The sequence below is a fragment of the Anneissia japonica genome, unplaced genomic scaffold, assembly GCF_011630105.1.
Source record: "Anneissia japonica isolate Jap-2015-1 unplaced genomic scaffold, ASM1163010v1 scaffold288307_len268549_cov174, whole genome shotgun sequence".
NCBI classification, from domain to species: domain Eukaryota; kingdom Metazoa; phylum Echinodermata; class Crinoidea; order Comatulida; family Comatulidae; genus Anneissia; species Anneissia japonica.
Window position 1 is genome coordinate 19,797 of NW_022723954.1, and position 13,279 is coordinate 33,075.

General features: G+C 34.0%; 2 protein-coding genes across 4 annotated transcripts in view; one reads left to right on the plus strand and one right to left on the minus strand.

Moving 5' to 3' along the window:
• The window catches only part of LOC117112460, a 34,247-nt gene that overhangs the window by 228 nt on the left and 20,740 nt on the right, over positions 1 to 13,279 (plus strand). The window contains exons 2-3 of the mRNA XM_033255546.1: positions 40 to 173; positions 266 to 380. Coding sequence (XP_033111437.1) covers positions 40 to 173; positions 266 to 380 — 249 coding nt within the window. The remainder of the gene's footprint in view (positions 1 to 39; positions 174 to 265; positions 381 to 13,279) is intronic.
• On the minus strand, positions 2,259 to 12,330 carry LOC117112459. Of its 3 annotated transcripts, XM_033255544.1 has the most exons (7): positions 12,252 to 12,293; positions 11,010 to 11,042; positions 9,893 to 10,543; positions 9,122 to 9,745; positions 8,377 to 9,006; positions 7,201 to 7,812; positions 2,259 to 7,028 (listed from the first exon to the last, which is right to left on the minus strand). In XM_033255544.1, the coding sequence occupies exons 3-7, from the start codon at positions 10,502 to 10,504 to the stop codon at positions 3,846 to 3,848; spliced, it is 5,661 nt and encodes a 1,886-aa protein (XP_033111435.1). In that variant the 5' UTR covers positions 10,505 to 10,543; positions 11,010 to 11,042; positions 12,252 to 12,293; the 3' UTR covers positions 2,259 to 3,845. The 3 variants fall into 3 exon arrangements, with proteins under 3 accessions (XP_033111435.1, XP_033111434.1, XP_033111436.1); XM_033255543.1 differs by lacking the exon at positions 11,010 to 11,042 and having other exon boundaries at positions 12,252 to 12,330; XM_033255545.1 differs by lacking the exon at positions 11,010 to 11,042 and having other exon boundaries at positions 12,194 to 12,265.

Genomic DNA, 13,279 nt, shown 5'->3' on the forward strand with positions numbered 1-13,279 from the left:
ATGGTATGCAACTACACTGCTTATTTTTAAATTCTGAAGGATTCTAAACAGGAGGCATGGATCAGCTGATGATTTGACACAATTTATGCGTTCCAAGAGAGAACAGATGCAAGATGTATCAAAAAACAAGATAAACATTGAAAGCCAAGAAAATATATTAGCATCTAGTTCAGGTAAAACAGATATGTTTATAGTAGTGTTTACTTCATATAAATCAACCTTGATCAATCAATTCATGTTTTTATTTTTTTTTATGTATTTTTAGGTAATTCAATTTTTAGTGAAAGTGATATGAAGTACTCAGATTTTTACAATACAACTAAGCAAGCAGTGAAGGAGCCTAGTGCAGATGAGATCATGTTGAGTGAATTGCGATTGTGGTAAGTAGCGCATTTTTTTTACAAAGATGAATTTGAGCTGTCATGAATATATAACTACAAGACTCATTCTGTTAATATGAATCAATATTCATACAATCAATAAATCATGAATAGAAAATATATGAGAACAAAATGAAAAAAAAAATAATAATAAATGCACTAAAAGTAAATTAAAGGAAAATGGATATTGATAAATTAAGTTTCTTTACTATTTCTTCCTGTTCTTTCAAATATTATTTTGTTTTCATTATTGATAATAATACTAAATTATTAAACATAGGGCCTAAGGAAGTAGAACCTAGGCCTAGAAATTTTGTAAACTGTGTATTGTATACTCAGTTTAACACAATTCAATCCTCCTAAATTCAGATGTTATCTGGTTTTGGCCACTCTAGGCCACCATTAGATAGGCTTTCTTCACAAATGAATGGAAGTTTTGTGGAGCAGGAAATCGTCCAGTCCCTACTCAGTACGGCCTGATTATACATCAACTGGAAATTTACCGATAGCCTTCCCACTATACTCCCGATAACAGCAATTGATAGAACATTGCCATCCAAATGAAATCAATGAAAAACAGATAAACATAACAGATTCTGTAATTGATAATTACATATCAACTCATAATGTAAACATTAAACATACTTCCATGCTAGTATTAACAAAACTGCTGCTGTTATAAACTTCTAGTAAATTCATGCTCACTAGGTATTGCCCATTTTCGTCAAATTTGAATTGAAAATTTCCGAGAACCTGGCAGCTACCACTGGGGGGACTTCTAGAGGCATTTTGCTTAGTTACCAATGTTTATCTGTGGCCGGTGCATCGCTTTCTTTCTTGTTGTTACCTAGTCTTTAAAAAACAAAAGAAGAAAGAAAACCAGTATTTTTGGTTGTCTTGTTACTGCTGCTTTGCTGGATGTCCACAAGTGAAGAATTTTTCAGACGTTAGTGGCGCTGTTTCAAAAAAGGCCTGATGAAGTGGTGTATAGCCCGCAACAATGATTGATGCACATTCAATATTATTTATCAAACAACAGAGCGGATGGTATTTAAAGTAGTTTGAACTGTAAACAATAAGAATAATGAGTTCTAATCCACTCATGATGTTAATTCACTGCCACTGCATTTCTTATTGATTTTTACTTCGAAATATTGTCACATCCAATAGCAATGATTTTCGTTAACTAATTGATTTCAGATTTTTAGGAAACTAAACTACAGTTTGCTACAGTTAATACAGTCTGTTTTAGAAGTATAAGTTGAAATGCAAGTACGTTAAACCTGTCGGTACACGCGCACATTTTATTAATTTTAAATTCTTTTGCAGACCAGTTGATTATAGTCTGATTTATTACACATTATTTTCATCATCATTATCATCATTATCATCACAATCATCATTATCAACAATTGTCATTATCATCACAATTGTCACTATCATCACAATCATCATTATCATCACAATCATCATTATCACAATCATCATTATCATCACAATCATCATTATCATCACAATTATCATTATCATCACAATCATTATTATCACAATCATTATCATCACAATCATTATCATCACAATCATTATCATCATAATCATCACAATCATCATTATCATCACAATCATTATCACAATCATCATTATCATCATCAGATTCATTAGTATCATAATTATCAATCAATCAATTAATGGTATTTATACCATGGAGAAAATAATATTTTATTTTCTCCATGTTTATACTAGGTTGACTTGTTATCTAATCATTATTATCATCATGAATGTTATCATCATTATTTTCTCCATCAATAATGTTGCCTCTTATTCCTTAACATCATTTCTATCACACCCATGTCTCGCCTCAACATAAGTTGAAAAAAAATTCTGTACTTGAAATAGTCTTTTATTAATGTTTATAATCAACCACAATTAACATACCAATTTAATCAATGACCTTGCAAGAACCACCAGTAAAAATCATATCAGATATAAACATGGGGTTCACCGATAACTTTGACATAACGTTCTGTCAACACTATCACATTTTATGTCAAATAAAATTAATATGCCCATATTTGTGTGTAATATGACATTCATGCCTGTGGGCACATCACACACTTTTGTCACATAAAATATGATCTTGTGGACAGAATTTAAGATAGTATGAAATATACTCTGGAGAAAGTGAACAAGTCATTTTGATTGGATTGTATATTTCAAACTTTATTTTTTTAACTTAAATACTGTTTAAATGGACTTTGATAGTTTTATGTTAGTTTAAACAAAACAGTTGTGTTTAAAGGATTAGCAAATGTAAACCTCTTAGTTATTTATACTTTAAGATTTATGCAAACATATCATTACTCTAAAACCTATATCATTTTACTACTGTATGTGCTTTTTCTAATTCAGTAAGTTGTGAATTTGTTTATTAGCACACAACAGTTGTAATGTTGAATGAATATTATTTAAATATCTGGTAGATACATGGATTATTTTTTTATTGTTTTCAAGTAAAACCCAAGAAACTCATCATTAACATACTATAATTCATTCAATTCAGTAATTCTCAAGAAGTATTTTTTTTTCTGTTCTCGAGAAATAAGCCACGAAAAGAAATATTATAATATGGTTATGGTTATAAATATCAATATAAATATAACAACCCAGTAGACATGAACTCGAATATGGCACACTTTTTTACAGATATTTTTTGAATAAGATACAATTCAATATTTACTTTTATTAGTATTTATTAGTATTTCAGAAAAATAAATATGCTTACTGTACTTATTTATATAGTAATCTGAAATAACCAAGTCAAACAAAATCAGTGTCTTAAACCCAAACATTTTTACTTCAGTTTTTAAATCGCTATCGGTATTATCACATTTTATTTAGTATGTGTCTCCTGGTACGCCGCCTGTGCCTAATTGTCTATTACCTATGTACAAAAACAACAGACGTAGGCCTCTTCCCCCACCCCCTCTGGAGGATCCACCGCTGATTTTACAAGCTAATAAATTTGAAAATATTTTTACTGACATGTGATTTCCGACAGATTTCAAGAGATAAACACATTTTTTGAAAGAGTTTGTTGGTTGTTCGTTTTTAACTACTTAAATCAGTGGCTAATAGACTTAATTGTGTCACATTCATAGATAGAAATTTACAGGGAGAAGCCATACTTAAATTCAAAATTTTGTTAGGTGGACTAAAGAAGAAAGTATTTTTACATTTTAAAGTACTTCATGAAAGCTCATTTTAAACTTGTGCAGGGATGAAAAACGTTACAAGACTAAATTTATCACCTATATATGGTCTCAAAATAAAATTTTCTACCCGTAAAATGGGATCTGCAATACATAAAAAAATATGGTGACTTGCTGTTATTTGAGAATATAACAACAAAAGTTGTAGTTGGTATATATACTGAACAACAGGCAACATTGTTCTTTACACATATATTCAAACCTTATTAAACATGCAACAAAACAGCATGTCAAAGAAATGAACTTCTCTAGGTTTACTGTAAGGCATTGTGGGTACATACACTTGTTGTCCTCCTCCTTTTGATTTTGTGAACACTATTCCACTATCAAACAAAATATCATTAGCAAAATTTCTTTGCAGATGCCAATTCTGTCCTGCCACAAGTAATCCGCCACCATTTGTTACAAAACTTCTGATCTTGCGCAACTCTTTTGCATCAAATTTAGTGTAGATGTCTGAATAGACTACATTAACTGATGACAGCTGATCAGTTGTTATGACAGGCACAGTGAACTTGGCACTACGAAGATTGTTCTTGAAGCGTTTGTATTTTTCAATGGGAACCAAAAAGCCAAAGGTTTGACCACTTGTACTGGACAACCATTTGCAGGTGTTGGTGACAAACTTTGGAAAATCATTCCATGTGCTTTGTTTCAATTCAAGGAATTGTTCATGACCTAAAGCAACAACCTTTCCACGACCGCAGGATGCTGCTGCAGCTATCGTCTTTCCTTCTCTGCTTATAATTAGAGGAAAAGCTTTTCCGATTGTTTTGATTTCTGAAGGTTCAATATCGAAAGCCTCTAGACGTCGTACACCTTTGAAAAGCTCAGTTTTGGTTGAAACTTCACTAATATACTCATTTTCAAGCACAATTGGATATTCCTTCTCGAAGTTTGATTCTAACTCATAGATTTGATTTCCACCTCCATATTCAGAAGTGATCTCGATTCCACTTCCTAGAAGTACATCGTTGACCCAGTCATGCTTAAAAAACCAGTTATGACCAGCTACAACCAGTCCACGCCCCTTTCTCAGGTATGAATGTATTGCACCGAGTTGTTTTTCATCAAATTTTGTGTAGCTATCAGCGAAGATAGCATCAACATCTCCGAGATTGTCTGTTGTGACTGGCATGACTGTAAACCCTGCTTCTCTAAGGTTGTCTTCAAGACTACTGTAGCCTTCTGAAGAAAGTAATCCCACAGCAGCACCATATTTTCCACGCACCATCCAGTGGAATATGTTTTGCAGAAGGAGTGGGAAATCATCTGCCTCTCCAGTTTTTTTGACAAATGATTCATGGCCAAACACCACAACTTGACCTCGCTCTAATGGTGCACCTGCAACAACCACATTTCCTTGCTTACTTTTTACCAATGGAAATGCGTAATTAGAAAGCTTCAATCCAGAAGGTTCACATCCTCTTCCATCAAGTAATGTGACGTTTCTTAGAATTGCATCTTTGGATGTCATTGCATCTATCATCATGCAGCTGTGTATGTCTGATATGTCATCATTTTCTGGTTCATATACCTGATCTCCACCTCCAAAGCTAGGTGTTATTTTGATTCCACAACCAAGTAATACATCATTGGCATGCTCCTTTTTGAAAAACCAATTTTCCCCAGCAACAAGCAATCCACCACCATTTGTAACGAAGCTATAGATATCAAGTAACTGCTGCTCATCAAACCTTGTGTAGCAGTCAGCAAAGACAGCGTGAACGAGATTTAGTTCAGCTGTGTTAATCTCAGCTACTTCAAAGTCTGCTTCTATGAGATTGGATTTTAGGGCTTCATAACCGAAAGAAACAAGCATTCCAACTTTTTTAACCCCATCTTTTATCAATTCATCAAAGATATTCTGCACCATAAGAGGAAAGTCATCGGATCCTTCTCCAACTTTCTTAACAAATTCTTCGTGGCCAAGGACAACTATTTTCCCTTTTCCAAGTGGGGCAGCAGCAGCAACCACAAGATTTTGTCGACTTGTCACCAGAGGAAATGCTTCACCTGAAAGCTTCAACTCAGAAGGCTCTACACCAGTAGCATCTAGTTTCCATACAAATTTCAAGATTTTCCTTTTCATCATCGATTTATCTATGATTTCATCACTCTTATCAATTGATACCTCTGGTTCATTTGTGCCTAAAAGCACTTGATTACTGCCAGCAGACTTGGTTGTTATTTGAATTCCACATCCAAGCAAAATTTCATTTGCAAATACTGTTTTGAATTGGCAGTTTTGCCCGACTACTATGAGACTTCCGCCTCCTCTGACAAACCTCTGGATATTATTTATACTGCTTTCATCATACTCTGTGTAACACTCAGCAATAATGACATCGGCTGTGTGTATCTGGTCAGTTGTCATAAAGTTGACATTGAATTTGTTTTCACTTAAGGTTTTCTCCAGGCCTTTGTAATCTTTCGCCACCAAGAAACCTACATTAGGTGCAGGCTTTTCATTAGTCAACCATTTGAATGTGTTCAAAACAAAAAGTGGAAAGTCATCACCAGTACTAGTCTCCTTTAAAAGAGCTTCATGACTGATACAAAGTATCTTACCTTGGCCAAGGGTAGATGCAGCAATTATAATGTTACCATCTACTGTTTCAGCTAAAGCACATGCGTGACCAGAGACTTCTAGGACAGAGGGTTCAATGCTACCTACTACTAAATTCCTAACATCTCTGAATAGCACCTTCCTAGCAGATACCTCGTCAAGCGGAAGACTTGAAATTTCAGAGAATTGCTTAAATTGGTCTCCAACACTGCTAAGGTTATTTGACATATAAAGTGGGCCAGTTCCACTATAATAGTCAGTGATGTAAATTCCACAACCTTGAAGGAGGTCATTAGCATAACTTGTCTTGTACTCCCAGTTTTGACCAGCAAGGACCATTCCTGCACCTTTATCTATGAATTCATGGAGACTAAGCAATTGAGATTTAGTGAATCGCTTATAGCAGTCTGTAAACAGGACATCAACACCCTCTAATTCATCAGTAGTAATAACAGATACCTTAAACCCATTTGTGATTAGGTTTACTGATAGATCTTTATATCCCTTTTCAACTAAGAACCCAACATTAATCTCCTCTTTCTGAGCTATCCATCTGATTGCATTACACACCATTATTGGGAAATCCCCCACACTATCAAGTCTGCTAACAAATTCCTCATGACCAAACACCACTACTCTTCCTTCACCATATGATGAACCGGCAGCTACAAACTTTCCTTTGCCCATGTTGACCAATGGAAAAGCCTCTCCAGCAAGTCTGAGTATCGATGGAACTTTAGAGCGTGAGTAAACTTGCTTAACATGTTTCAAAATTTCAGCTCTTTCTTCTAACTCGGTTAAAACAGGCATCTGAAAACACACAAAAAAAACCCAACAAATTTATCATATCACATCTATATTTAGGCATGAATATGTCATACACCAATATCCATATATTGGCAATTTACATTTATTTGTCTCATAAAATAGATAGAATATTTAAACAAATACCTGTTTGAAATAAAATCTTTGAATAACTTACATCAAATGTTTCTAAAGATGGAGGCTTTGTCCACTTCAATGAACTACCGCAGCTCTGTGTGATCTTAATTGAACAGCCATACAAGATGTTATTGGCATAAGTACTCTTTGTATACCAGTTGTTTCCTGCTACTATCAATCCTGATCCACCTTGCACAAAGGCATGTATTCTTGCAAGCGCTTCTTCAGAGAACTTTGTGTAACAATCAGCAAAGACAACATCCACAGAATCCAGTTCATCAGTGGTGATATCGATGAAGGATATTCCAGCTTTCTTCAGTATGGCCTTCAGTCCTTTGTAGTAGTTTGAAATCAGAAGACCAACTCTGTAGCCATATGATTCACTTGAAGCCCACTTCACCATGTTGATGACCAGTTGAGGGAAGTCATCACGGTTTTCCGCTCTGTTGATGAAAGATTCATGGCCCATTGTAACAACTTTTCCCTTGCCTTTCAGTGAGGCAGCTACTATGACATTGTTATGATGTTTAACAACTGGAAAAGCAGTGTCTTCCATCTCCAAGAGGGACGCAATAGTGCTTTCTCCATTCAGTGTGTTTACATCTCGCAGAAGTTGGTACACATGAGCCCCATATGCACGTTCCAGTTTCTTCTATTAAGAAAGATGTAAAAAAAAAAATGATTTCGTTCATATTTTCAAAATTCATTCATTAATATACCAAACCGGAAAATGTTTAGTAAAGAGTATGCACAATGATGTACATAAAGGGAAATGCCAACACATGTCTCCATTCAAATTGACATAATTTCTTGAAATCATACAAACTTATTTTAATATCTAATTTCTCAACATTTGAAAAATACTCCATATTTTTATTTTTAGTTTCAATGTTATTTTGGTAGGTTTAAAAAAAAATTAGTTTATGGTATCAAGTGATGTTATTTTAAATTTAAGAATAAATCAGACAATATTACAGTTAATCACTATATGCAATATGAAAAGTACACGGTTCATTGTAAGTCTCAAAATTCTAATTTGATCAAGTCTATTAATCAATGTGTTATTCAATAGGCATGGCTAGGGTTACGTGCATGTTCTACAAACTAGTTTATGTTTGCGACTGCAAACTTAGCCATGTTTCTATGAATGTAGAGTTGAGCAACAATACTAAAGTGTGACATATGCGAAACAGAACACAGAATTGTGGTAATTTACCTGGCCTGATGTTTTAGAAGACTGTACATTATACACATTTGCCTCACTTCCTCCATACTTATTTGTGATCTTTATACCAGATGCACTGAGGATGTCATTACCATAATCATTCTCCTGGTACCAGTTATCACCAGCAACCAGCAAGCCTCCACCTCTACTAACAAACTTAAAGATATTCACTAGTTCTGTTTCAGTAAATCTCTTCTTACAGTCAGTGAAGAGGGCATCAATCATTACCACTCTATCAGAAGTGATGTTGATGACATGAAATCCAGATTCTCTCAGAGTGATCTCCAGCTGTGAATAACCTTCTGACACCAATAAGCCAATGCGTGCTTCTTCTCTTTTTACTCCTTTACAAAGCCATTTGAAAATGTTGGCCACAACAACAGGAAAATCATCCTCACCAGGCGGCTTGGTGACATAGGCTGCATGACCAACTACTACAACTTTTCCTGCACCACATGAAGAAGCAGCTATAATTGGTCGACCCTGTTTGGTTTCTAAGATTGGGAATGAAGTTTTTGATAACTCCAGCATAGATGGTTCGTTGTTGCTGAGATTCAGATATTTGACCTTCTCCATGATCAGATCCCTTACTTCCATTTCATTCACTGTAGATTTAACTACCTGAAGAAACAAGTATCTGCCTTTAGTTTTTTTAAATATATTCATCATCATTATTATTAGTACTTTATAAATAATATTATGTCAATAAATATGTGGTTTTATAATGTCTTCTTACTCTTTCTTTTCCTGTGAATGCATTTGTCTCAGGTGTAAATATCTCATTACCACCAGCCATTGTCATGGTGATATTGATACCACAGCTCAGAAAAACAAGGTTGGCATGGTCCACCTTGTAGAACCAATTGTGCCCTGCCACAATCATTCCACCTCCTTCAGACAAAAACTTGTCAATGCTAGCCAGCTGGAACTCAGTGAACTTGGTGAAACAATCACAAAATATAATGTCGACATCACAAAGGTTGTCAGTTGTAATCAAGCTAACTTTAAACCCATTCCCTTGCAAATTCTCCTGCAGGAAGTCGAATCCTGGTAATAGAATGCCAACGCTGGCAGGTGGGCTGTCTCTTTCAGGACTCATCCATCTGAAGATGTTTAATATAAATGATGGGAAATCGTCCTTATCTTTGGTGGTGACAAAGTCTTCATGACCCAGCACCATTATCCTACCCCTGCCATAAGATGTAACTGCAGCAATGATGTCTCCTTCCATACTGGTGATTACAGGAAAGGCATCTCCAGATATTTCCAGTTTACTTGGTTGTAGATTTTCTGTGCTTAATTTTTTGATATCTTTCCAAAGAATGTCATTAACCTGCCCTGAATCTAACTGTAAGTTGTACTGAAAAATTGATGGAATATGTAATTTTAACATCATGGGAAGGTATTGATAGATTGTAGTACACTATATATAATATGTAATGTCTAAAACAAATCTCCAAATAGGAGAGAGTAAAAAATATCACTATTAAAATAAATCAGCTTTTACCTTGGTAGGAGTTTGTGCTGACAAGGAATGAGGTTGGTAGTCCTGATTGCCACCTGCCTGCTCCTGGCTGATTTCTATTCCACAGTCAAGAAGTATGTCATTAGCATGGAGTGATCTTGTATACCAGTTCTCACCAGCAACCAGCATCCCACCGCCATTTGCTACAAACTGGCACACCCGTTCAAACTCCTGCTCTATGAAGTTGGAATAACAGTTGGCAAAGATTACATCTACAGCACCCAGTTTATCAGGACTGGTGTATGTCAGGATGAAGTCTTGCTCCAGAAGGATCTCTTCCAATCCCTTGTACCCGCTTGAAACCAGAAATCCAATCCTGGGAGTTTGCTTCTTTTTTGCAAGCCAGTTGAAGATGTTACAGACGAATCGTGGGAAGTCATCAGTGTTGCTGGTCTTGTTAACAAACTGCTCATGACCAATGCAAGCAACTCTCCCCTCATGATAGGATGTAGCTGCTGCAAGAACCTTTCCTTGTATACTTCTAACCAGAGGGAAGGCATCGCCAGTCAGATTTAGCATAGATGGTAGAACATTGGTTGAATCCAGATGCTGGATGCCTTTGAGAAGGAAGGCAGTTTCCCGTATGGCATCCATGTTTACCACTTGTTGTAGAAGAGATTAATCTTACTACTCCTGTCCGGCATAAATTAAAATAAAATTTTAGTTTCTCATTAAAATGTCATTTTAATGACGAACAGCACAATAATTAATATCTTTTTTTGTATATGAGGGAGTTGCATAAGTTACGATTTCTTGACATTATACATTTCAAAAAAGTAGCATTCGGATCAAACATTGAAAACAAATTTAAACTTAATGTGGACACACAATAATATATTTATTATGAATGAACTTCTCATTTTTATCAGTGACAACATTTCAAAATGAAGATACTGTACATGATTTACTTAACAATAAAAGAGTCAACTAATAAAACATACTTAAATCCATCAAAATACATGAAATGTCTCTAACCAAACGAACAAAACTTTTAGGATAGTTATATACCAGTTTCAAGTCAACCCCAACCCAGTTTTAATTTTATAAAAATGCATATATAACCATGGAGGAAAACTAATTCATCCATTATATGACTTACCTACATGTGAGGTCTCACCACAAAATGAGTCACCTGGTTATATAATGTAAAATTGACTTTATATTACATATCGATAGATCACATTAAAAGATTTGGTTTTTGAATGACTTCCCTAGGATTCCAGAGATGTGAGCATTTAAAGTTCAGGCATATGAGAACCACATCTCATCGGCCTCAAAGGTATAAATATTCTGTACAAACAATAGGACTAGAATTACAGAACATGCGCAGAGAACACTGTTTTAGTAAGAAAATTCACTTAAAAAGTATACTATCCTAAAATATAAGTATCAAGTTTAAAAACATTGAAATAAAAATTTTGTAAAAATTTTGACTTTGACATATTTGGTAAATATCTCAATATGATTTTACCAACGATGCGATCATTTCGTGGTGAGACCACATTCCAGCATACCAAATGGGACATTTAGTTTTAAAAACTAATCACAATTAAACTAATCCCAAAATCAAATTGAACACACCTAAACCAAATGGGGCTTGCCATCCCAAAACCAGCATCAGTGTGAACAAATCAAGAAAATTGACTTTAATGTATTCTCCACATTCTAAATGGTAGGTCATTTAATCATTTACTGGAATCAGCTATCAGCTGCAAAAGTCATGAGTTCCTCTGTTTCTCTGTAAAGTTTCTTAGTACTAAAGTATACAATACTGGCACATTCTTAAAATTCACTTTAACATATGTGGCAAAGACAAGCCAAACCAGTCACTTGTCGCAAATCATGTTTCAGAGATAATGGCCAAAACATGTTGAAATGTCAAAATTTACTTTATTGCACTAAACTAGCCTCTATATATCTATACATGATGTTATATGCTGTTATTTTCCACATTTTCAATGTTAAAACAACATTTTTTAACAATTTGTTGATGGTTTTTGTCTGAGAAATACCTGAAATCATAAACTTTAAAGGCCGATTTCTAAAAAAATTGTTCTTTAAACAGCTGTATGTATAAATGCTTGTAATTTTATAAGGAAATGTCTAATTTAAATGATTCTTTTACCATTTTAATGCTCTTTTACATCTTTAAGTGTGTATTAATAACTAAAAATCTATTTTTGCGACGAGTGACTGGTATGACTCGTCTTTGTCACATACCTATAGTGACAGTATGTTGGTTTTGAGCCTCAAATAATCATATCTAATTCTAAACCAACTTACTTGATAATAGCATTAACCAGGATTTAGATGATTGAAACAGAAATAGCTACTGCCTTACCTTATTGTACCACTGGCATTGCATACTGGTAGATGAATACTGACAGATAACCCTCAAATTCTTTCATATTATTCTTAAGCTTTGTAATTTGTTTATATCAGACTGTCAAGACTTTTTTTTTGTAAATTGAGTGGTTTGTTATTGTTATTAAAAACAATATAAACAAACACACTAAAGAGTTTAAATATCCATCTGTCATGTAATATTAAAACAAAACTCTGAAATTTAAGTAATACATTGAATTTACTCATTTGAAAGGATTATAAATATATATTTCGAGTATTAGACAGTATCGATACAAATAATTTCACACCAATTTACTACAAAAATCCATATTGATTTCCAAGAATTAAAGGGTTTGCAAAAAATATAAAAGTACTATTATTTATATTTGTTAACTGGCAAGGAATTTTTCAAGTTAAGGTTTATAACTTACAAATGTAAATATACAAAGTATGATAAATTTGTATAAATTTTAAAGAGGTTTTAACTCAGCATTGAAAGTGTATCTTTAAAAAAGTGATGGGAGGGTTAGAAAGGGTGATGCATGCTAAATTTTGATATATTTTATTTATTTAAACTACCTGGAAATTGCAGTGAATCTCTATTGTTACCATATTTTTTGAGATATGCCAAAATTATAATGCCCTATTTTTTGCCATATATGCCAATACTGTCATATTTTTATGCCTAATGTTCATATCTAATTGGCAAAAACATGTACTTCAATGAAATCACATGTTGTAGCAATACATGACTTATAATAGATTGTCTGTTATGTATTTCCAAACATACAGTATGTTTGTTGAGATAATAAATGTCAAAATTAACAATGTCATATTAAAGTATTCACATTGATATTTTATTCCACCAAAATTGCATATAAAAAAAACTAATTACAAAATAATGTTTTACATGGTTTCTGGGAGTGCACTAGGTGCAGTTGCTATGGTTCAAACTTTTAATCGTGAGCCTTCTGTGAATTTTTATAGGTGTATTTACACCGAATCCAAATTTTCGGATCACAA